The sequence below is a fragment of the Maniola jurtina genome, chromosome 3 (assembly GCF_905333055.1).
Source record: "Maniola jurtina chromosome 3, ilManJurt1.1, whole genome shotgun sequence".
Lineage (NCBI taxonomy): Eukaryota > Metazoa > Arthropoda > Insecta > Lepidoptera > Nymphalidae > Maniola > Maniola jurtina.
In genome coordinates this window covers 9,094,294-9,121,446 of record NC_060031.1, presented here as the reverse complement: position 1 = coordinate 9,121,446, position 27,153 = coordinate 9,094,294, and the positions used below count along the sequence as shown (strand labels likewise).

The following is a 27,153-nucleotide window of genomic DNA, read 5'->3' as shown; positions in this document are numbered from 1 at the left end:
GATACTTCTAACATTGCAGTTTTTTTTCTAGCGCCGCATTCCTGAGCTCAACACAGTCAACTGGGTTCATGCCGCTTTTGTACCGAGCACGTTAACTAGCCATGTACGGCGTGAGAGAGGACGGTTAAAACTTGTTTGCGATTTTATCCTTTTGATGATTTTTCTATTAAAGATAGTTAGGAGTGACTGAAGAACAATAGGAAACTGTCTATTGCGTTGGAAACCAATTAATGGATCTGAAGTTTTAATGCGGTTTTACCTCGCATTCGTGCACAAATACATTCGTACTAGGTATAAGTAGGTTCTCGAAGCATAGTACAAATTATTTATGTATAATGTATATCTAGATTATCTAGACCTAGATTTCAAAAATATTCTGGAACTAAGTTTTAACTACAACTAGTATTGGTTTTTAATATGTATATGTAATAATATATTTATCAATTTTCGCAATCTGTGTCAGAGTCTGTGTTATGTATTCTTAACAAATAGTCGAAAGTGTATGTGAAGTGTATAAATTAGAAAATGAATGCTTTTTATAAAAACCGCTTTTTAGGATTCCATAACTCAAAAGGAAAAAATCCCTTATAAGGTCACTTCATTGTCTGTATGTTTGGCTGGCAGCATCCACACGATTTAAATTTTTAGGTTCTATCAACGATTCCTATTAGATATTAGAGACAGTAGTCGTGATCGACGGTCACTAAATTCTCCTCCAAACCTCCAAATTTGATCATCGATTTACCAACTTGGATAAACGTTGCTGGAACAACCCCCAACAAGAGAGGATTTCCAGGAATTCTACGCGAGCGAAGCTAAGGAGAATCATCTAGTTATCATTTAATCATGATACCTACATTCAAGTATCAGCATCATTAACAGATTTCTTAGCAACTAGTAAATACCAAGCCATTAAATAGTATTGAGCGATATGAAATCTCGTTGTGCAGAGAGAGTAAACCCGTAGTACACTATGTGAATCACTTTCGACGCGCGCGCATTAATTCTCCTCAAAGGTGCAACGACCTCCTGAACTTCACTAACTAGGCCGTGCTACTGTGGTGCTACTGAACTATAGATATTTTGGGAAGTCAAATTACAAAAAAAAGGTCAAGTGCGAGTCAGACTCGCGCACCGAGGGTTCGTACTTAGGTCATATTTTTTCGACATTTTGCACGATAAATTCGTACCTCAAAACGAAAAACGGAACCCTTATAGGATCACTTCTTTGTCTGTCTGTCTGTCTGTCTGTCCGTCTGTCCGTCGTGTCTGTCAAGAAACCTATAGGGTACATCCCGTTAACCTAGAATCATGAAAGGCAGGTAGGTATAGGTCTTATAGCACAAGGAATAAATCTGAAAACCGTGAATTTGTGGTTACATCATAAAAAAAAAAATTTAAACGTGTTTCAATTTTTAAAGTAACATAACTATACCAAGTGGGGTATCATATGAAAGTACATATGTGTACATTCTAAAACAGATTTTTATTTATTTTTATGTATACTAGTTTACTAGTTTTTGATTAATCGTGCAAAATGTTGGAAAAATACCCGAATACGGAACCCTCAGTACGCGAGTCTGACTCGCACTTGGCCGGTTTTTTTTTAGGTTCCGTAGTAAAAAAAGAATCCTTATAGTTTCGTCCGCTCTATCTGACTCTCTGTTATTTTGTGTGTTACAGCTGTTTTTAACCCCCGACCCAAAAAGAGGGGTGTTATAAGTTTGACGTGTGTATCTGTGTGTCTGTGTATCTGTGTATCTGTGTATCTGTGTATCTGTGTATCTGTCTGTGGCATCGTAGCGCCTAAACGAATGAACCGATTTTAATTTACTTTTTTTTGTTTGAAAGGTGGCTTGATCAAGAGTGTTCTTAGCTATAATCCAAAAAAATTGGTTCAGCCGTTTAAAAGTTATCAGCTATTTTCTAGTTTTCTTGTAGAAAAGAAGGTTAGATTACCCTTAGGTTCATAATATTCAAGTGTCGATTGACAAATGTCAAGCTGTCAAGATGGACGTTGCCTAGATATACATATTAATTATTTATTTGAAAATGATTTGTCGGGGGTGTTGAAAATTTTTAATTTACACTTGTATTATAAAAAGAAACTATATTACTGCTGTAAAGACTAACAAATGTTGAATTACTAACAAATTCATACACTTTATTGCGAAAATTTGGATAGAGTAAAATCGATGGGTAAAAATAGGTAATTTTTGTATTGCCTGAACACAGAATGTGATTCACTTTCGACGCACGCGCATTAAAGCGATGCGTCTCTAAAAGGCAACGCCCTGTTGAACTTCACTAAGTGGGCTGATCTACTGTGCTACAGATGTAATGAGGGTGTAATCGATAAAAATACTACAATCTTAATTTAGACAATACGACAACGATAATATGAAATACGGAAAACCAAAAAAAGAGCGTAATGTTTTCAGGATTTATTTACATACATCCTATCCTGCATGTATGTTTATGATTTTTTAACCGACTTCCAAAAAAGGAGGAGGTTCTCAATTCGTTGGGATCTTTTTTTTTATTTTTCTTTTTTTTTTATGTATGTTCCCTGATTACTCAAACTCCCCTGGACCGATTTGGATTTTTTTTGTTTGAAAGGGTCATACTGTGCAGGTGGTCCCATATAAATTTGATGAAGATCTGATGAATATCTTCGGAGATGGAGAACAGAACTCCTCAATGAATAAGAGCAAATTGCTCGCGATCAGTGTAAAGCTTAGTAAACAGTAGGGTTTTAACTGGGCATAGCATATTATAGTACAGTGGGGCCACTAAAAATTGTGAAATTTGGTTTTTGAAGTCGGTTTTATTTTTCTTTTGAATTTTTTTTATTACAACATGATAACTTCCAAATGCTTGAACTGATTGGGATAGCGTGGGGTACCATATACAATCTTGGTATAAATTTTAAAAAAAGCATATCGTGGCTGTATGAGGTGATTTAAAATGTGATGTGAAATTTTTCATTTAATTCGTTTTTGGCAGGATAGTCGTCGTGTTTAAAAAAATACGTTAATAAGTTTCGTCTTGCAACTTTGTCCGTATGGGAATAGTTAATAAAATCTCCAGGTAGTTGAGGCATAAATAAGTGTAAAAATTCAGACCCCTATTTTACCTCTTTAAAAGTTGAATTTTCAAAAAATACTTTCTAAGTAGATCTCTACGTCATAATAGTTATCTGCATGCCAAATTTCAGACCGATCAGTCCAGTAGTTTGAGTTGCGCGTTGATAAATCAGTCAGTCAGTCACTAAGTCGGTCCCCTTTTCCGTTAATATATTTAGATTATACAAATTACAGCACGACATTACTTTGTAGCGTTATATTTCACAATTAATAAAGCATAGTTTCATAATGTTTATAAAATAGTGAATATTTTAAAATTTCTAAGCGCGCCACGCGGAGAGAGTAACCTAACGTGAATCACTTTCGACGCGAGCGCATTAGATGCACATCTAAAGAGCAATGCCCCGATGAACTTCGCCAAGTGGGTTGCTATATTGCGGAATACATCGCTATAAGAAATAAATAGTTTTGCAAATATTCACGATAATTCCCGATTTATTATTGATGTGATCACATTAGAAATGAGGAGATTCGTAGAAGAACTGAGACATACTCGTAGCTCAGCGGGTTGCGAAGCTGAAGTGGCAATGGGCAGGGCTCATAGCTCGATAAACCGATAGACGTTGGGGCCCCAAGGGGCTGGACCGACGACTTCGGCCCCGAAAGCGCAGCGTTGTAAGACCCCTCCTCTAGATGGACGGACGATATCAAGCGAGTCAGAGAGAGTCGCTGGATTCAGGCAGCGCAAGTCCGTGGCGTGTGGAAAACTTCTAACTGAGAGAAACGTCTAGCTGAGTCTATCGGTTGATGATGAAGATAACGAATTAAAAATAATACCTATTATATTAATCCTTTAATAGATATTCGTATAAAACAGCTGGAATAATCGTGACTGTTGACAACGACCGGATACACGTACTATATAAGGTACGTCATAGCTTTTATATTAGCTGGAAATATCGTAGTTTATGTTATCATTCATTGCGTGTATTTTTTGCTTCTTATATTACGGAGCAAGACCAGCGGCGGAGGGACTAGTATCTAAGCAAGTGTATTCTGAAATAGTCAGGACGGGATCTATTTCCCGGGCAGCTGCGCGCGTACGTTGCCCCTTCATAGGGCGTTAGATGTGCAACGATCTCGACTATTAGGGCCATAGCAGACTCAATCGTTGATTTACACCCGTATTCACAGTCATTACTATGAGGTCTCACAGTGCTAACTGTTCCACCAATCTGATTACTGTGTCACGTCAATTTTCTATAATCTGATCACGGAGTTAGGAAGCAACTTAGCTTGTGTAATTGGTGGAATCCACACTGTGTGGAACACAAAGACCTCACAGTAGTGAGAATACGGGTGTTAGTTGCTTTTCGGACGCCCGATGCCACGATCGAACGCTGCACTCCGCACACATATAATCTCCAGTCGTAGCGATCAAATCGATTCAATTTATTATTTCAATACAAGGAGAAAGTAGTCGATGCAGTCGCAAAATCACCGATCGCTAATGCTAAAAGCATCGTGTCTGCTACGGCCTTTATATCGCCGAGCCCGCGCCCGCGCCTCACTAAACTTGAACTACAAGTGCAGCGGCGGCGTGCACCTCACCTTCACTGCTTAGAAAGCAACATCATCTAATCTCACACACGCAGAAATGCCTCACGTAACCGCTGCGTGCAGTAACCGAGTAAAAGCGAGAGGAATATTTACTTTCAGCCCGATGCCACAATAATTTGCTCACTATTATTTTTCAAATTAGTGACTTCGATAACAGTTAAATTATTAAATATACTTTCCCACGAAATTAAATCACGACAGTACAATACGTTTGTTATCTGATAAAGAAAATATTATGCAACAGACAGTGTTTCAATATCTTAATGAAATTCGGATGTATGGTTGCAGTTTAATTGATTTCCATTCAGTGCTCATTGTATATTAATAACATTTCATCTGTACGAGCGCTGTTATTTGTTTTAAAAAGATCAATAAAACATTTAAATAATTGTAGCAAAATAAAGTTTATAGTGGCACGCTTATTAGATGTATTTTCTATGTATATCCACGTTCACGTTGCAACTTTTTGTTATTACATGAATTTTTATGGGCTGCGATTGAGGTAAAATAATATAAATAAAATATATCATACGAATGTGCAATGTGCATGCGCATCTCTCGAGCTTTATGAGAGCCTGGTACATAAATGCAATGCAGGCTGGCGCGGTTCAGTTGCAAGCTAACTTGGTACTTTAGCGGCGACCTTTAGAGGACACGATTATCGCATAAGGCACTTGTTCCACTGCTGACGAGGAAGCGACTAGATATTGACTATTTTTTTGCTCAAATAACGTACAATCGATGTATGATTCCGTGTCAATTAAATGAAATAAATTAATTAATTGTTGATTACTGATGTGCGGCACTGTCGGCGAGAACTCTTTCACCACTAGTTTATCACAGCGGCAAGTACTAATAAAAGAAAAAACTCGCCCAGTTTGCGTAGGCATTAAAATGTATGCCGCCTATGTGAGCGACCAGTGGGAGCAATTAGACATTACACTCGCACGTTTGCTCATAATCCAGCGACAAAACTATTCCAACTACACATTCGCTTCTCGTTGCTCGGGCTACTTGACAAATTCGTTTCTGGTTTTTAGCTCAACTCGTTTCTCGCCAATCGTCGGTGGTCGGATAAGTGCCTTAAAACCAGATACGAACGAAATTGATACCCCTATATCATGACAATTTAATATCTAGTTTGTCTGTCAATATTTGGTTAATCTCGTCCGCTGGTTTTTGTTACAAAAGTACAAAAAAATATAGCAAACTTTTAATGAAATGAAGCAGCGAGGAGTAGAATTCGCTAAGAAATCTGTGTAATGCGAATTTTAAATACATATTTACAATATTATTCAATGAGATAGCTGCTCGTATATAAAACTAGCTGTAGCTGATTCCCGCGACTTCGTTCGTGTGGATTTAGATTTTTAAAGAAATAGACAGATAGAAGCGGGAATTTCTCAAAATTCTTTCTTAGTACCTACGAGCCTACGTTATAGAAAGAACCTTACATGCAAAATTTCAAGTTTGTAGACAGTCTGTCAGTCAGCCACAGTACTATAATATTCTACATGTATTGACTAGCAACCGCCCACGACTTTGCTCGGCGAAAATATGAATCCTCGTTATTCCCTATCTCGTGGGAATTTCGGAAAATTCGTCCTTATTCCTTGTGTACAGAATACAAAACTTGCATACAGCATTTGTGCAAAACTTAAATTTTCTAGGTTTTGAGTTTGGTTTATGCGATGATGTCAGTCAGTCAGGACTTTTCTTTTTATTCTATTTAGGTATTTAGACCTACTTATATTTATACATGTATTATTTAACAATCTGGCCTTCATTAGTACGATAAATACATGTATTATTACTGTTTTGTTAATATGAGTTGCGCGAACAGAACAAACGACATTAAAATCACCCGTGCCGTGCAATGACCCGGTGGTATGGAACGTGAAGTTTGAATGGCGTAGCAGGGACGAGGACGTAACAATGTCATGCCGCGACGTCCACCTAGCAATCCTATTATCCTGGTAAAGTTTTATTTAGCACAAAATCCTTACACCATTATTCGAGTCTTATTTAGTAATAATAATTTCACACTAAGTAGTTAAATGCTCTTTTTGTGTGAACGAGAGGTACGTATCCCTCTTGCACGTCCGAATAAGTTTAATACCTATCTACTTTTCAAAGTTTCATTGGAAGTGTGTGAATGGTTTCGGCACATGAGTAGGTAAGATATATTCGGTACGCATAAGGGACAAACATACATAAGACAAAGATAGATTAATTTTTTATAGATGATATCATGGCGCAAATTAGTCAGTCAGCAGTCTTTGAAAATTGTACAAAAAATTGATTTTCGGATCTTGGCCGTTGCGACCCGGCAGCCGCGACAGGGAGTATTCTGATAGCAACGGCTGCGAGGAGAGTCGCAAGGAGCAGGATTTTTTTGACCATTACGAAATTTTAAGACTTGCGCTGCCATAATTCCATTATGGTGCATTGGCTCGGTCAAAACTGCGTGAATGTCTCTATAGAGCGGTGCGAGTACGGTCGCCGCTGCTAAGTCGCGACTGCCAAGATTTCATAGACTGTATTAGCAACATTTATAGAATTAAGGCACGAAAAACTATTATCAATTTTTTGTGGTCGCAAGCATACTGCTATTTCACTTGTTGTTGACAGCTTATTATTTTGTTTCGAGTATTGTAAAAGTCAATATCAAAAAAATATTTCAGTCGATGTTTTGTAAACGACACGATTCGTGGGCGACTGGGTCAACGGACGCGTGGATAAAAATAAAGAGCACCCTGAATAGGTATGGCGTGTTCGAAAATATCGACATGGGAGCCACAACACGTCAGTTAATCTCGTTACAGCACGTAAACATGAGCCTACTCAATTTATTTGCTCCTAATTAACGATTCGGAGCGATTTGATAATAGCCACTGCTTTTTAATTGACTACTATTAAAAACTGATAACTAAAAAACACAGGTGGAAGAAGAAAAAAGTCCCAAATACTAAAGGGTAATTTTTCATCATTTTCATGTGATTTTCATATGACACCTGAAAATAATCATCATCATTATCACCGTATTACCAGCTCACTACTGAGTACAGGCTCGGGTCTTCTTTAGGAATAAAAAGGGCTTGGCCATAGTCCACCAAGCTAGCCAAGTGCGCATCGACAGACGTCACACACCCTTGAGATCATTATGGAGAACTCTCAGGTATGCATGTTAAAGCAAGTGATATTTAATTGCTTAAAACGCACATAACTCCTCTTTAGAAGTGCGTGCCTAGGAATCCTAGGATCGAACCCCGGACCCTCCGAACAGAAGGCCATCACACAAAGATCTTAACCACTAATCTATCACCATTAAAAATAATACACAATCAAGCAAAACTCACCAAGAAGAATATCCCACTTAATTTAAGTTTCCAGAAAAGCCTGTAAAATTCGCTTCTGCTGGTCACGGAGAGACCATATTAATCAATACTGTTCAATGTAACTTGCAAAGTATTCCTTAGCCTTAGCTATACAAGTTATATTTTTACCAAGGACCAACCCCTCCGACCGTGAGACGGGACGCCTTGAGCAGACGTTTCCGGGTGCATCCCTGCATCGATCGACCGTGACCATGGCAACGCGCGCCGAGTGCGTGGGTCAGGGGCGTGATACTTTAGATATCCAGCTATATGTATTAGTAATAGTGCATTCTAGTCTGCAGGGTTTGGTACAGTTATCCAAGTTATTTGTAATTTATCACTTTCGAAACGAGTTCAAAAAGGACTAGGTTCTAATTTAGATATAATATTTGTATTTTTCATCGCCGCGCGGCGACGTACACCTTTAACTAGCTAAATCAATTCGAGGGACTCTTTTAGGCAGAGATAACTTATAACAGGAAGGAATAACCTGTTTTAGAGATTATTCTTTCAGGATGATCTAATGTAGGCTGGTTGAAAAAACAGCGATGTATCGATATTTTGTTTTCGATAAATCGATTCGGATTTGAGCGATTTTTCATATGGCTTGTACGATTCGTGCTTGGTGATGAATAAGACAGAAGATAAAAATGTAAGAGAGTAAGGAATAGCGCTCTACAGATGTAAACCAACGTGTTCTTGATGATCGTATACAATATACATAGTAGTGAAACATTACAATTCATTAAATAAACCGATACAAAAAATCTGTCTTGTTTTTCCTAAAAATACGTAAGTAACTTCGTAATTACGTATATTCTTTGAATAGCTCTAGCAAATTGTTCTTTGGAGTAACCCACATGATTCTTAGTCACAATGGCAATGGCATTGAATTATGTTCTTATACTATTGTGAAGTTCAATATTGTTGTACAATACTTATTGTTCAAGACATTGGTAAACGTTTATTTAAAAGTAAAACTAGCTCATCCATGTTTAAATCTATTGCACATAAATAAATATATATTTTTATCGAGATTTTTGATTTTGATGAAATTTTGTTGTAGTAAGTAGTTAAGTACGTTCTGTTTTCTGCCAAATTACACTATTATTATTGTGAAAACTAGTGTACCTATATAAATCAAAAATGGTAAAAATATGTTTCCCATCACAAATGAAAAATTAAAATGGCTAATCTTGTATGTCATGTAGTTTCATGTCATGCCTATTATTACTGTTATTACTGTTATGCTGCATTGGACAAATTTATAAGATATTTTTTACAATATACATAGGTATGAAAACGGTGTTACTTGTGTAACTGAGCTGCATACAGTTTGCAATAAAGAGATTTCTTATCAGTGACCTTCAGTGCAGTAGCAATAGCGCAGATGCAAAAAAACAATATTTTTAGATGCGAGTTTCCAAGCGTAAGATTTACTTTTATTTCTCGTTTTCTTGACAAATCAGTCCTCATACAAATGTAATTGTACCTAAATAAAGATAGTACCTACAAAAGAAAAAAATACTAGTATGCTGGAAAAACCACAAGTAAGTAAATGATGAAAACAATCTTGAATAAAATTACAATCAAGCTGGCAACGAATCCCGAGTCGAAAAAATAAGTACCTTAGTAATAATAATTACCTATTCGCTAAGAAAACATATTTTATAGGTATTTACCCGATTTTGCAAATCAGAACACATTGGAAAACGCAAATGCAGCTAATAAGGCAAGTACGAGTATAATATACTTATTAACCATCCATTGAACCATCGAAATACTACTGGTGTTACCATCCTGTTACTTTAATTTGCATTTTCCACATTACCTACTACAACGATTTAAGCTATAGATAGGTATTATACAAAATATTAAATATTTTATGTGTAACCGGAGCGGACTAATCCTGAAAGTTTGGAGAAAGAATTCAGCACCCGTTGCCCTATTGTCGCACCTACTCCTAACACAAGCTTTACTCTTAGTTGGAGCGGAAAGGGGAATAGTTATTAGTCATGATTAACGTGGCTTGTATTATTTTAAATAAAAAAGATTCCTCCTACATCAATGTAACTAACAGTATCGTGAATATAAAAGTTGTTATAATTTCGACACATTTTTAATTTAATAGAATAATAAAATTAAAAGGGTGTGCTTGAAAATCACTAGAAAAATATATTTAACTAGTTATTGAATAATAACAAAGCACCAAATATGAGGATTCTAAATCACAACACACTTGTATAGATACCCATACCTATTGGTTCCAAGTGTTTTCAACTCGAGCTAAATTTCGGACGACTACAGTGACTAGTGACTACCTAACCGACAGAAAATTGCTTGTTACGATTGGGCCTTGACCTTGTCGTACACTTGATGTACGTACTACTTACGTAGGTACACGTATGATAGGTTAATTTTGCTTCCTATATAGACCGACACCGGTAGTATTTTCAGTTCGTGTGCTTTGACCGTGAGAACCACCGATTCGCTCCGATGACGGATGTGCAAATCTAAAAATAACGATTTTATATAAATGGCTTTAGCTACTGGTACTGACATTGATATAAATGACGAGATATGGTCGTCCGAACAAAATTTTTTTTACGATTTAATCACTAAATAAATCAGCGCCATCTCAGAAACACTCATGAACTCGGCATTTTAGCAATGCAAAGCAACGTGTCCTGGCGTTTGAAATCTAGAGTCACAGTTCGCTTCGGTGCTCCTTATACATTTTAGCACCAAGGAATCGGTGCCATATTTTTGTCCAATGACCGGGTCCAATGGGTACTGGACAACTGATAGCAGCTCTTCTCGTTTCTAATTATTTAATGTATTGGTAAAATATTCTCGCGACTTCCCGTATTGCTGAATCTTTGATCGGGATTCTCTAACACCAAGACTCTATATAAATTTTACTATAGAGATGTCTTGAAGACAGGTACTGTTGGAAGGACGATACCAATTGATGTTCAAATACTTAAAAAAGAGAAATATGTTTCCCTTTTTTAATTTTTCAGTCAATCAGAATTTATAATATCTATCATAAATTCAAAAAAATCTTAAAAATTATGAAACTCACAAAATATTATTGACTCAAATGAATCTGTTATCCAGTAGAGAGTATTGACTAGATACATCACGTCCAAAATAATGGGACTCTTCCTTTGTACCCGGCGTAAAAATTGGTTATTTTGAGCGACCAAAATTTATTGCGCAATGAAAACATTCCTTTGGTACGATTTTTAACTCCCAACCCAAAAAGAGGGGTGTTATAAGTTTGACGTCTGTATCTGTATAATGTATATCTGTCCTGTGGCATCGTAGCTCCTTAACGAATGGACCGATTTTAATTTAGTTTTTTGTTTGAAAGGTGGCTTGATCGAGAGTGTTCTTAGGTTTAATCGAAGAAAATCGGTTCAGCCGTTTGAAAGTTATCAGCTCTTTTCTAGTTACTATAACCTTCACTTGTCGGGGGTGTTATAAATTTTTAATTTACACTTGTATATTATAATACTTTATCCGTTTACTTAAATTTTCAATGTCAATCACATTACGCATTTAATACAAATGACCGTGACCTGTGCTCGGTCAAATTAATAAGGGGTGGCACGGATCAAAGTGAAGGCCGACGTCGGAGGCAGGGTCGGTAGGGAGAATTTAACTCGAATTCATTTGTTACTTGTTACCGACCACCCCGATATACCTTAAAGCATTTTAGGAATCTTGTTCCTTTTTCCACATACCCAATTTAACTACCTATTTGCGTAAATTCTAATACTTGCTTAACAATTTATTGGTAATTTAGACATGATTTTTATCTGTTCTAGTTTTATCTGGTACTAGAGGATGCCCGCGACTTCGTTCGCGTGGATTTAGATTTTTATAGATCCCATGGGAACTGTTTGATTTTCCGCGATAAAAAAGTAGCCTATGTCCGTCCCCAGGATATAAGCTAACTCTGTACCAAATTTCGTCAGAATCGGTTACACTGTTGGGCCGTGAAAAGGTAGCAGACAGACCGACAGACAGACAGACACACTTTCGCATTTATAATATTAGTATGGATTTTATTAATAAAAATATTGCTCATCATATGCAGATTTCCTAAGGATGTTTTCCTTCACCGATAAAGCAAGTGATATTTATTGCTTAAAACGCACATTACCCGGAAAAGTTGGTGGTGCGGGCCTAGGATCGAATCCCTGACTCCCGATTAGGAGGCCGATATCACTAGGCCTAGGCTATCGCAGATTTTTAGTCTATAATATCTAGAAACAATTAATATTATGATACGATGTACGTATCTGTGCTGTGAAGCAATGTGCGAGTATTACAATTTATAAGTGTTGCGAATGACGCGAGTTGACCTCCGGCAAGGTTGCATGCCACTTCCCTGTGTATTCTATCGTTTATTACGTAGTGGTACGCTGTCATATGCTATACAAATATGTAGTTATTTGCTACAGATCTTAATTTGTTATTCTCAGATTCAACTTAAACAAGATAATTTTATATTGAGTAGGTAAATCATTTAATAGAGTTGTTTATTTGGTCAACAAATCTGCTATATTATGACCATGCATAGAACCTAACCCCTGATGTTTTCGTCAACCTACATAGCACAGTGGTGAGCGCTGTCTTATAAATGGGAGGTCCCGGATACGATTCTCGGCACGGACAATTTGGTAATTTATTATTTCTAATTTTTCTTTACCACCCTGTCGGAAAAGCTGTGCCTTCACGCGATAGAGCGTTCCGATATGATGCCGTGTAGACACCAATCAGGATCATAATAGGTTTCATGAAATTGTTACACCATTTCCATGTTAGCCCGTTTCCATCTTAGACTGCATCATCACTTACCATCAGGTGAGATTGCAGTAAAGGGCTAACTTGAATCTATGGGAATTTAAAAAAAAAGTATGTTTACGTTTGCACTACCATTGTGTAAAGATTCTTAGATTAGAGATATTTAAATCACAATACGTCATAGAATTAGCAAATAATATTGTCTTCTATCATTAGAAAAATACAAACGATACACATCGCGTATATCAGCAGGAAGTAATTCGCTCTTATAGAAGGTTATGGTGATAACATTTATATACCACCGGCCGACTATTGCCTTGTAAGGGGATTAATCTATGTACAGCCGCATTGCACACTATTGCGAAACCAGATATAGAATGAATATACATAAGATTGAAAACATAATAAAAATCCATCATCATATCCATCTAATCTATCTTATATACATGTCACTAATGTTTTTATTAGATTTTACTAATTACCTAGTTTTTAAACACGGCTTTGCTCGCCGGGAAAAATTCTACCGATTTCTATCAAACTTCAGCTGTACTAGTAGAAATAAGTGAAAAAGCTCTCTTCGGTGGAACTAGTGGAACTAAAACTTATTCTTATAGCTAGTAAATAGTAGCTCCTAATCAACATAAAATAATACATAAGATAATAATCCGTATTGTAGCTAAAAATGATGCATAAATAGCTACATTGATGCATAAATTCAATGCTTACCCTAGTTGTTCAATGTTGACTTTGTAATCATACTCAGACTACCAAACGAATGCTTACCCTGGATTCAAAATTTGTGCACGCCACTAGGCTTATACTTAGGTAATCACTTGCCCAGCTATATAATTGAGACCCGTGAACTTCCTTTATTTAAGAGAAAATTGAAAAAACTATTATTAGAAAAGACATATTACTCAATTAATGATTACCTCTCAGAAAAGTTATAACTGTATTTTAATTTTGGACATTTTGCTATTATTATTTAATTATTATTTTTATTTATTTATTTTTTGTGTGACAAAAATGTATCTTAATTTAATGTAACATATTGCATGCTTATAAGCAGAATTTGGCTGTACTTTTTTATCTTTGTAACATCTCCACTGTTTACCCAAATTCGCAATAAAGAAATTTGATTTGATTTGATTTGAATCATTGTTTAGGTCTCCACAATACACAGATTCCATAGTGTGGAGGCCAAAGGCAAAATGACTGTTTAAATTTCTTGTCAATAAAGATTTATTTATTTTATTTATTTAGGCTACATTACAGTATACTACAGAAAGCATTGCTGATATGATACACGTTTTTAAAGAAACTATATTTTAACGCACGAATATAAGCAATGGTTTCTTTTAATGTTTTCTAATCGTATGCATCCCGAGGAAAGCCGTAGACCTTTGGGCCCCGGAAATCAAAAAGATCCCACGGGATTTTCAAAAAACTATAATCCACCTAGACTAAGTTGCGGACATCATCTTCTTGGTTCAAAAATGGCTTGCATCCTAGAGACGCACATATACTACTGTTTATCCCGGAAAATCAAAGAATTTCCACCGAAGTTAAAAAAATCTATTATTCCATAACGTAATGCATAATATAAATCACTGTTAAATCAGGTACATCAACACTTAAGGGTGCAGGGGTCATGCACACCTGCGCCCGCGCTTCTGACATTGTGATAAGATACGGACGACTATTATTTTGTCACTGCTATCGAACCAATGTCACACTGACCTTAATGACACCGAATGACGCTGCGTCACCACGCGTTCGTCGCTCTGACCTTGCGATATTTATTTAATCATCCGTTCGCGAAAACTTTGTTTACAAAATCATTTTTCATAAACGTCTGTACCTGCCCCCCCAATTAACATTCCAATGCCTACCTTGCATACTGTTTTAGCATACTTACTTAATGTGACTATATTTATTTTCTTCTGATCGGAAAGGAGTTATTGTCAGACGAGATGGCAAAGTGAAATTTTAAAAGGCAAAAGCACGTAGAAATCTATAAGTTTTCAGGTTAAACTACCAAATGACTGAACTATTCGTCAATTAATAGACTTAATTCCAAATTGCACTTGTGTCTATATTTATTAGATAACAAACTTTCATTGTCACAAAATGTATGTAAGTTCCCTACACATTACATTCTTATTTACAAACAGTGAACTTTACAGAGCTTTTAATAAGTTATGGCATAAAGTTGCTCCTCCTATGAAAATGAAACTTTTTTCGAACTTGGGCACTTTGTACATGGACAGACATAATCTCTGAGATGTAAATGTATTTCAAAACTTCAATGTTACGCTGCAATCTGATTACAGCTGCAATGCAATGTTGGATTTCAGAACAGTCTGTTTCGATGGAGTCAAAGACTTTCTCATAGTCACAAATGCACAGACATTAAAGACAGGGTATACTCGCAGGACTTCTGTAAGCTACGCGACAGGTCGAGATGACAATCGTGGTATGAGGCGGGGGGACACCCCGTACACCCGTAGTGGGTTAGCGCGGGGGCTGTGCGGGTGTGTGGTGCGTCCTCACCCCGGTTGCCATCTCAACCTATCGCGCACTATACCTATAGCTTAATGTGTGTGTGTGTGTGTGTGTGTGTGTGTGTGTGTGTGTGTGTGTGTGTGTATGTTTGTTACTCCTTCACGCTAAAACTACTGAACGGATCGGGCTGAAATTTAGAATGGAGATAGATTATACCCTGGATTAGCACATAGGCTACTTTTTATCCCGGAAAATCAAAGAGTTCCCATGGGAATTTTAAAAAACCTACATCCACGCGAACGAAGTCGCGGGCATCAGCTAGTTTTCTATATAATTTTTCAATGATAAATCCATCGCCGCCGGCCAACTACTGAGCATGGGTCTTTTCTTAGAACGGGAAGGGCCATGGTCTACCACGCTGGCCCAGTGCAGATTGGCAGACTTCACGCATCTTTGAGAACATTACGGATAACTCTCAGACGTGCAGATTTCCTCACGCTGTTTTGCTTCACCGTTAAAGCAAGTGATATTTAATTGCTTGAAAGGCACATAACTCAGCTAAACATTAGTACGTCTCGAATAGATCACTGGTTTTATTTAGAGATAGAGTTGATTTTCGTCAAAAGAACACGAAGTGTACACGAGAGTGCAGCGAATGGGAGGACGGGAGGCTGCAGCGCGCGCGGCGTCCGCAGGAAGGATTTCGCGTCGTTTAACCGCAGCCGCAGTTTACCTTCAATATTACGAAAATCTTTCCTTCCGCGTTCGACGTTATAGTATCGTCTTTATCTATCTGTAATCTGCATACATACGCAACTTTGCTTTGTTGACATTGATATACTTAATAGGTACATAATTGCGATCACAGCACATACGTAATTTTAATAACATGACCTTCATCAATCGCCGTCATCACCCGGAAATCGCTATGTAACTGTAAACGCCGTGTTACAACAATTTTCCGAAGCAGGAAATATAGAAATCTGCGATGGTCAAGGCGAAGCAAAATTGCAGCCTATCATGGCATTGTAACGTATTTAACCACCTTGCAATTAGCTAACGTACCTACTAGAATAACATCTCTACGTTTGTGGATAAATAACAAATGTAGTTAAATAAGAAACGAACTCTTCCTTGATAGACATATTAGCAGATCAGAAAAATCTTTTCTCTTTCTTGGGTTCATCATTCCGCAGAGTTTGTGTGTATGTGCTGCTAAACAATGATTTGACTAACCTAGATCAGGAATGGAGCTGGAAGGCTCTTCGAAGATTGGCGGCTTGTGGAGACGTGGCGGCGGAGGTGGCGGCGGCGGCGGGCGCATGCACTGGATCACCGAGTGCGTGGGCGGCGGCGGCGGCGCCGGCGCCGGCAGCAGGCACGGCGCGCGGAACTCCTTGCCCGGAGGCGCCGGCAACTCCAGTCTCCTAGCACCACCCATCATCTCTATTTCGTAGCCGTGCTCCGGAGGCTCACGCTTCGGCGACAGTTTCGGATAGCACTGCATAGTTCCTTTTAGAATATTGTAATTTTTTAAATTGTAAAGTCTCCGTTTTCTGCTAAACTTCAAATCAATTTCACAAATGTTATGTAGCTTCACGAAAAAATGTTTAAATCGCATCTACATGTGCATCTAGCGTATGTTTACACGGGCGATATCGCGCGTACAGCGGTCGGTGCGGCGCGCGCCGCTCAACTCGCGGGACTCGTTCGCTCGCCGCGGCCAACTTTCTCTCACTGGCGTGGCGGCGGCCGCGGACGGACGAAAGTGAATCTGCAGCGTCCCCGCGCGCCCTCGCACTCCAGCGCCCTCAGGTGTCCTGCACCGCCCGCCCAACGCTCGGCACCACGCTGCGCGCTGCCTGCAACAGCCCGTCAACTTTAACCTTATACCTGACCTCCGGTGCAATGCACTTTGGAAACCTTATTAAAATTCTCCAGGTATTATATTTGCACTATTTTACTTAGCTATGCATAGCCCAGAAGCCGAACACAATTATCTATTGTTCAAACAACCTAAGCTCATAAATTTATTTCAATACATTTGCTCGTAAGGTGGCGTTTTAATTTATTAATTCGAAACAATAAAGTAAATTTTTACCACCCTTGGGCGACAAAAATATAACTGCACAACTATTGGTCTAGTCATGTGGTAATTCAATGTGGCTAATTCGGTTGGACACAAGCTCTAAACTAAAACTTAATTTACAGGTCTTAACTACTCAGTACTCGTATCTTATATCTAGTGCAGTCCTTTTCAGTAGGGAGCGTTATTAAAGGTATAGCTATAGGTATCTATATTTAATCCTGCCATTTTAATTCAGTTCAGAGATTGTGTAATGTGTACAACCAAATTAGCTAGTCAGACTAGAGCGGTAATATTTAAAATGTCCACCAAGAAAAGCTGTTCCAAGCTGCCAGCTGTTATGGAGGTATGAGTGTCAAGTCATTAGTATCATAGACACTAAAAAATAGGTACCTATAGCTTTAATGGACGATTCACACCAATTGCGTATGCAGCACGTAGACGTGATACGGGCGTAGTATCGCGTGTGAACCCATACACTTTACACATACGCTTGCGTGGCGTGAACGTTCACGACACGCAAGCGGTGTGCCATGTTACACACAGTTCCATGCATTACAACGCAATGATACGCGCTACATCTACGCTTACGCAACGCTTATGCAGCCTGTGTGAACGAGCTCTTCACTGGCTATTTTATGACTCATAAAAAATACAAACATCTTGCTAACTTGTTTTAGTAAAACTGGAAAAAGTGAATTGACGCCGCCCGCCCAACATTGAACACCATTACATTGAATTACATTGCCTTTGTTGAAATATTTTCATATACTTGGCTGTTATTATCATATATTATATTACTATTATAATTATCAGAAAATGCGATGAAAATATTTGGCCTGGAAAATTGAGTTGAAAATATTTCAAAGCTTATGAGAAGCTTATCCAATGGAAAAATGCAGAATCATTTTTAATTTCACATAGTTTAATGAAATGTCCGAAACAATAGGTAAGTTGTCTACATTGTGGTGTTTATATTCCAACAACTGTATTTTATAACTTTTTTTTACTCACAAATGCATTGAAAACCCCTATAATATGATGCACGTGCTTGTTATAATATAAAAACCCTACTCTGAGGCTCTCCTAGATAAAAAGCACCTCGACTGTAATTTTCAACATACTGCACTGGCAACATGAATATTTTCAAATAATGGGCCAATAAATCTGGTGCATATATTAATATATATGTTTGATTAGCGTATATATACTCGTAATATTTACAGTCTTGAAAATATAGAAATACTGTTTTTATTAAGAACTAGATTATGCCCGTGCCTTTGTTCGCATGGGCATAGTTATTTTTTATAATGCATGGGAACACTTTAATTTTTCTTTTTCTTTTCTTTCTTTTTCGATCTCCGTATCAAATTTCCCGCAACTTCAACCACGTGGATTTAGCTTTTTGGATTTTTAAGAATACCGTGGAAACTTATTCATTTTCCGGGACAAAAAATAGCTTAAGTTCATATCCAAGATGTAAGCCATAATGAGTCGTGAAAGGCTAGCATGTAGACACGCTTTCGCATTATTAAGTGTAGAATCACGATAAGTGCAAATAATATCGAGCATGTACCTACTACATAATCAGCAATAATAATAAATTGATGCGTAAACTACACATAACCTTCACACAATTTTCGCCTTCCGCAATAGATTTTAATACCTAAATCTTAGACCTTGTAAAATCAGCATAAAATCATATGACCGCGATTATTTAAATCGTGTTTAGTTTATCCATACTAATATTATAAATGCGATAGTGTGTCTGTCTGTCTGTGTCGGCTAGCTTTTCAACGCCCAACAGCTTAACCGATATTGATGAGGGAACAGAGTTAGCTTACATTCGGGGATGGCTACTACTAGGCTACTTTTTATCCCGTAAAATCAAAGAGTTCCCACTGGATTCTGAAGGGTAGCTTAATTCGCTACATTACACCAAAACAGGAAAATATGTATGATACGACGCGTAACATGCGAATATGAACCGGCCGAGTTTACACTGCTTTACAAATAGAAAAAGCGACCAAACAAGCAACACGGAAAAACACCAGACAAATCCTTCAAAACACGTGCACTCAACGTACGTTTCACTCTGACACCGGAATATCCTCGGGAAATGTAGCGACTCTGCAATTGTGCATCATGCAGACTGCCACTGATGTAGGAGGAATCTGCAGATTGCCATGTGCATTGTTGAACATCTCCTGAGGATGCGTTGTCGGAGTGAAACGTACGTTGAGTGTGTTTTCGAGGATTTGTATGGTAGTGGCAATATTTAGTGGTGTAACTTGCTGGCTTGTTTTCCTGCATATTTAGCTGCAGTGGAAGTGTGGGCGGTCCATTTCACATGCTGCATATTATTGTACCGTACAGATTTGTCTGTTTTGGGGTATTATTGTTCCTAATGTGATACATATATAATTATATAATATATAACTTTTATTTTACTGTTGAAAAACTATCTTTCAAATACAGAAAACATGTTTTGGGGAAAAAATTGAAAAACTCAAGTATAAGTAATTTTTAAGATCTAAATTATTATTAAATACTGATAAGAGACGCGTAATAACTATATCACTTCCGTAAAGAACGCGATATCTATGCGTTAAGTTCATAACTTGCGTTTGGGCACGATCGCCGATAAGAGTCTGATAACCATCTAGCAGATAGCACAGCAACCGAACTACGAGGTATATCTTAAATGTGCTCAATAAACTGTAATAAAATATCCCTATCACTAACACTTACCGAAGATAGTACACGATTTTATTATCTTTCTATTTCTTACGTTCGTTTGGCCCTGAACTAGCTGCTTTTCTTTTTAGGGTTCCGTACTCGAAAGGTGTCAACAGGATCCTATTACTAAGCCTCCGCTGTCCATCCGTCTGTCCGTCCATCTTTCCATCCGTCTGTATATCCGTCAGCGGGTGGTATCTCATGAATCGTAATACATAGTGTTTAAATTTTCACAGAGTAGGTCCGTATGTACCTATGTATTTTTATTGCAGCTATAACAGCAAATAATAAAAATTTAAAAGTACATAGTGTCCTTGTACGATGTTACGAAACCCTTCGTGGTTGAGGCCGACTCACACTTGACCAGTTTTTTATGTTCTTAGAAATCTTTGTTATAGTTTTTTTGTGCCACACAGATATACAGACTGGATAGAAAGACGGACGGACGGGCGGACTGTCGGACAGCGGAGGCTTAGTAATAGGGTCCCGTTGGCACCCTTCGAGTACCTACGGAACCCTAAAAATGTGACATGAGCAAAGCTGTGCGAGGCTGCCACGCCAAGTGTGTACCGTGCTTATGGTAATGACCATCTAACCGTCTGTGATAAGACAAGAATTTATCAACGATGTGCATATCCAGTGTAATACTTATATAATTTTGAAATCTGGATTAGAATAAGTAATATTATGACACACTACATGTTAGCAAATCTATATTCCACTTATTCATGCCCGCGACTTCGTCCTCGTAAACTACACAAATTTAAAACCCCTATTTTACCCCTTAGAAGTTCAATTTTCAAAAATGCTTTCTTAGGGGATGTTTAGGAAGACCAACCTACCTGGCTAAATTCTAGCTCAACGGGAAGTATCCTATAGATTTTCTTGACAGCCACGACAAACGGACAGGCGGACACATGGGCAGACTGACAGACAGACAGAAAGACAACAATGTGATCCTATAAGGGTTCCGTTTTCCTTTTGAGGTACGAAACCCTAAAAATAACGCAAATACAGCCGCTATATTGAATTTGTTTCAAAAAATTATAGCCAGTGTCACTTGGGATTATGTAAGAATTCTAAGGCTACCACATTCATCCAAATAATTTCAGGCATATTTTAGAAGTTATGGTAGGATAAAGAAACTCACATAGATAGGTACGACCCTGGAAACAAACCACTCCTTTGTTGGCAGTCGTGTTAAATACAGAAATTATGCTAATAATAGTAGATCTAAGTAATATTTGAGTTCAAGTTCGATTTCACTTATTGCTAGTTACAATATAGAAAGTGATATTGCCGATGGTATTCTCATTTGAAACACATAGTTCTGTGTACCTACTATACCTATTATGAAGATCATTTCTCGCCTACGTAAAGGTATAATACCTTCATCACTCTATCGCCGCCCACTACTGAGCACGGTTCTTCTCTCAGTATAAGAACGGTTTAATCCATAGTCCACCACCACCAATGCGAATTTGCAGACTTCACACACCTTTGAGAACATTATGGGAACTCTCAGACATGTAGGTCCTCACAATGTTTTAAAGGTATACGAGTAGTGTAGGCTAAGTTCTTAAGCAGGATTTTTTCGTGTAGGTACACAGCGTTCGGGGAGGGTTATGCGGTGGTGGTACGGAGGGAGGCGAAGGGCGGTGCAGTGGCAGGGTGCGATCGGGTCACTGCCACCGGCGGCGGCTCACGGCCGCTGCTGATGTGCCCGTCTATTTTGGCGACAGGTTTCAATGATTCCAAACTTACCACGCTCTTTTTATTTTTATATTTTATCCGACTACGGCAAAGCAAAAAGGAAGGGTTATGATTTTAGTAGTCTATGTATGTTTGTATGTATTTACGTATGTTTCACCGTAGCGCGCCCAGAAAGTACTGTGCCGAATTTGATGGTGTACAATAAACATTATTATAGTCCGGGTGACATAGGCTACATTTTATCAATATGAGAGACCAAAACAGGTCAGTCTTTTTAAATTAAGGATGAGAAAATTTTGAGTTTATAAATATGAATACAGTAAGTACCTACCTACAATATTAAAATATACCAAGGGACAATGAAGAACAATTTTACTCTTTTTAACAATAGTAAAAACTTGCTCTATAGTATGGGCATTTCTCACTCTAGACCCATCTGTATTCTGTATCGTGTTTTAGGAAATATTAATTAGTAGGTAGTCGAATTTTAGTGCCGTTTAACTTTACCTTATAGTTTTATGTATTATTTTTTCAAGCTAAACACACATCTATTGTTTGTATCGATTAAACGAGCAGGCGGGTCACCTGACGTCATTACCGCCGCCCATGAACATTTGCAGCACCAGAGGAATCGCCGATGCTTTGCCGATCTTTTAGTAATTTGTTTATCCACCCCTGGAATAATAACCCCATGTTGAAATCTAGTAGAAACACCGCCGTGGGAACGTGTGACACATATTTCAAATATTTAATTATTTTAATTAAATTTAATTAAATTTCGTTGCCATAGCTAATATTATAGGTAACCAGAATTTTTGTACGATCTTGCGTCATAAAAGAATTTTTTAATGCGCCCGTTAAAAAAGCATGGTTAGTGGTTATGAAACAAGTAGGAAACCATGCATCAATTCAATCAATTCATGCGCATATAAAATGCGTCGCTTTTTAAACAAACGATGGATTTCCAGCGTTCTGCGGTAAGAACAGAGTTGAAAGTGAGTTGTGTAAGCTTCAATGACAGTTTTAATGCAAACTCTAGTGTCAGATATTGCAAAAGTATCATAACAATAAAGTCTCACAAATCACAATGGTAACATCACTACATTATGTATTTATTACCACTAAATAATTTTTTACGGAAAGTTTCCTTCAGTCATAGCTTACATGCCAGAGATGAACATATAGGCTAATTTTTATTCAGGAAAATCAGAGTTCCCATGAGATTTTAAAAAAACGAGCCAATTTATTAAATATATTTTTCGATATTTTTAAAATCTTAATCCACGCGGATGAAGTCGCGGGCATCACAAGGTTGCATTATTTATTTATTAAAGTTTCAACATTGGGGTTTAAAGTTATATTCCGAGGACGTGACACTTCCCACCTTCCTACAATACCTAGATATGCATATAATTATATCTACAATGCAAACATGAATTCTTATCATTTGAAGTGTAATACAACGCAATTAATGATTAATATCTGCAAGGATACTGTTCTATTATTTATATCAATTCGCATACGTAGAACACTTCCGTAACATTATCAAATATCAGGGGCAGTACGCATTGCGTGTCGCCGGGTAGTATAGTTAGTAGTCGGCAGTGAAAGTCGGGTGTCCCGGGAAGGGCACGAGGACACTCGGTCCTGGCGAGGGTGTCTGACTCCCTCCTCCCGCAGGCCGCATGCGCAACGCATGCACGCTTATGCATAAGCTTCTACAGTGTCACACCGAATCTCCAAAATTCCAGAATTTAAATATAATTCCATTTTTAAATTTAATTTTAATTTACCTAGGTGATGCCCGCGTCTTCGTCCTATTAAATTTAAGCTATTTTTTAAACCCCGTGAGAACTCTTTGATTTTCCGGGATACAAAGTGTCCATCTCCAAGATGCAAGCTATCTCTGTGCCAAATAGGTAGTTGTTGCTCGCAACTTCTGTAGAGTTCTTTCTGTAGAGTTTTTAAAAATCCCGTGGAAAATCTTTGGTTTTCCGCTATAAAATGTATGTTTCCGGAATGCAAACTATCTCTGTAGATATCCGTCAAAATCGGCTAAACAGACTGTAACAGATAAATACACTTTCGCATAATTACAATATTAGTATACCTAGGTAAAAATATTATGCAAATTTAAAAAATGAACTTTTCATTTGTTTGGATCGTAAACTTAGAGAAATAAAGCGGGAAAGTTGCATGCCAGATTAAATATCGAGATTGTGTTGTAATATTTGAGTAGGTAATAGTTACAAACTTGTCACGAAACCAGGTGAATGCTCGAGTAGCATTCACCTGATTCTGTATTTTTGTTTAGAGGTCGGTGAGCAATATTATATTACCTTCCTAGTTCCTATGATCGGACTGTCCTGCCAAGCGCTGTAACATTTCGGTGTGCCAAGAGCTCTAAATATCACTATCACTACCCATATTATTATGAATGCGAAAGTGTGTTTGTTTGTGTATTGGTTTGTAGGTTATTGTTGTTTGTCTTTCAGTCACGTCGCAACGGATCGACATGATTTTTGCATGGTATAGTTAAAGACCTGGAGAGTGACATAGGCTACTTTTATCCCGGAAAATCAAAGTTCCCACGGGTATTGTAAAACTCAAAATCCACGTGAACGACTTATTCTTAGGATCAGCTACTATTTCGTAAGATCAGCTAGTTTCTTAATAATTTCAAGATTTCGTCGGATGACCTGTAAGCTTTGAAGACGGCACCTGATGATGATAAATTCAATATGTTCAATTTAAAAACAAAAACACACCATTCTACTTATTGTCAAAACAATCTACCTACTTATAAACTTACTGATTAACTCAACTCAGGCTGTTCGTATACCTACGAAACTTTTCACTGCAGGATGTCAGTTCAAAATAGCATTATCCTGTAAGATCGGTGTGATTGCATCCAGTTTACCCGCCCGTTGCGACCTCAAGCGATCAATATGCACCGGCTAGACGTGTATTTCTTCCCCTGGAAACACGGAATACCGACAAAGTTATACAGCTCTATTATTTCTCCTCCCTACGGACACTGAAAAATATAGGACGATTATCCCAGACAAGCTTATTTAACCTGAGAGATAATATTTTTAAATTATATTTTCGGTAGATTCGTCATTGTTGTTTTGACCATTAAAGTAAATAAATAATTAAATTATGTATCAATGGCTAATCGTCAGTTTGCGAGGTTTATTTCTACATACTCACACTTAAAAGCGAAATACATTTTTTTAATTTCAAAAATTGGGGAATCTTCGGATTTGAACCCTTATTTATCTCTTTCCACCTCTGGTATCACTTCGGAGTGTACGCGTGCTTACTGACTAGCTGATGCCCGCGAATTCGTCCGCGTTGATTTAGATCTTCAAAGAAAAAGCTCGCGAGGGCCAAAACTTCGGTATTTTATAAAAGCTTCTCTGCATATTGTCGCCAACACATGGAAGAACGATCAGCGACTATGAATTTTGGATCATCTTTAATAAATTGTTTAAGTTTAAGGGTGTCTGGCAGGGGGTTGCCAGTTGCCACGATACTCTAAGTGTCTGGCAATGCATGACATGATTTCTAATACTATTTCGAATAAAAAAATATACTTTATACTTTTACGTTAGATTTTTTACACATTTGTTTTACACCTGTTATCTCCCAAAGCCACCATGATCCAAACTTCATAGTCGAGCAGAGAAACTTTCAGCTTTTATAAAATAAATAAGGTCTGGCCCTCACGAGCTCTTAGTTCACTTCTGAAAACCCCGCGCGAACTTTTTGTTTCCCGGCACAAGAAGCACACGAAGTGTCTACTCACAATGTATGAGGCTGCAATCTTAGATTGTACAGTACACATATTCAAATTTCCAAAAGCTTACTTTATAGTGCTTTAGTTTAGCTAAAGTGAATAGGAAACAGATAGACGGACACACTTTCGTATTTACTATTGCAGTGGATGACCACGACTTCAACTGCGTGGATTTAGGTTTTTTAACAACCCATGGAAACACTTCGATTTTTAGGATACAAGTAGCCTATGCCCTACACCTTACACAACCTACTTCTGACCTGATTTTTCGTCAAAATTGCCGAACAGTTAACAAACCGACAGAGAGTTACTTTAAGATTACTTTATAATATTAGTATGATTAATATTGGATTTATAGATACAGTTATATTAGGTAACTGATATTGATTTTCTTACCAACTCTTCATAATAAAATCTGTTTTCCGTACTGGCTGATGTATTAATTCATTCAAGTGTATTATAAATGCATAGGTAATACTTAATTTGAATTTTATCACACTAATATTATAAAGGCGAAAGTTTGTATGTGTGTATGTGTGTGTGTGTGTGTGTGTATGTTACTCCTTCACGCTAAAACTACTGGACGGATTGGGCTGAAATTTAGAATGGAGATAGATTATACTCTGGATTAGCACATAGGCTACTTTTTATCCCGGAAAATCAAAGAGTTTCCACGGGATTTTAAAAAAACTACATCCACGCGAACGAAGTCGCGGGCATCAGCTAGTAACATATAAATAATACAAAGATATTGCGATAAAGATCTAAATACATTGCAAGTGTAATTTCACCTCAATATTAAAAATTAAAATAACAAACTAATGCAAATAAACGTATAATATGTATTGAATTCTAACAGACTGAGTTCAGCGAATCCATGTAACCTGTAAAATTTAGTTCAGAATATAGTTTGCAAGTGTTTCGACCCTATAAGCCTTGAAGACTGCAGCAGTGGAATGCCCTTGCAAGGGTATTTCAATGTCGGACTTTAGGTGCCAGCCGTCCCCCTTCCACCCTGCCTCCTCCTCGCTCCTTCGCCACCCATTCCAACAGTTCTTTTAAAATGCATCTGAGTAAATAATCATATTATCAAGAACAGCCTACAGTCGCATTGTGTAACTTTCAATGCAGTCAAAACAATAAACATTAATGCGTCCCTACGTACGCCTTATTTAAAAATACGTCAGATTTTCTACGATTAAATAGTACATAATTATAGACTTATTTACGAGTACATTCAAGTTTATACGCTTGTTATATACGTACAATAATAATTAATATTAAATACATTAGTAACTTAACGTTAATAATAACATGTACGTACTTACTTTCTATAGGCAGATAAGAATTATTATTGGTACTGACGCTATTATTAATATTTCTTTTTTAAAAACCGATTGAACTGATAAG

At 37.5% G+C, this 27,153-nt stretch overlaps 1 protein-coding gene across 1 annotated transcript in view; it reads right to left on the bottom strand.

Moving 5' to 3' along the window:
* Positions 1-16,998, bottom strand: part of LOC123878858 (ecdysone-inducible protein E75) — a 139,774-nt gene extending 122,776 nt beyond the window's left edge. Inside the window, exon 1 of the mRNA XM_045926221.1 lies at positions 16,640-16,998. Coding sequence (XP_045782177.1) covers positions 16,640-16,910 — 271 coding nt within the window. The 5' untranslated portion in view covers positions 16,911-16,998. The remainder of the gene's footprint in view (positions 1-16,639) is intronic.
* Positions 16,999-27,153: the final 10,155 nt, after the last annotated feature.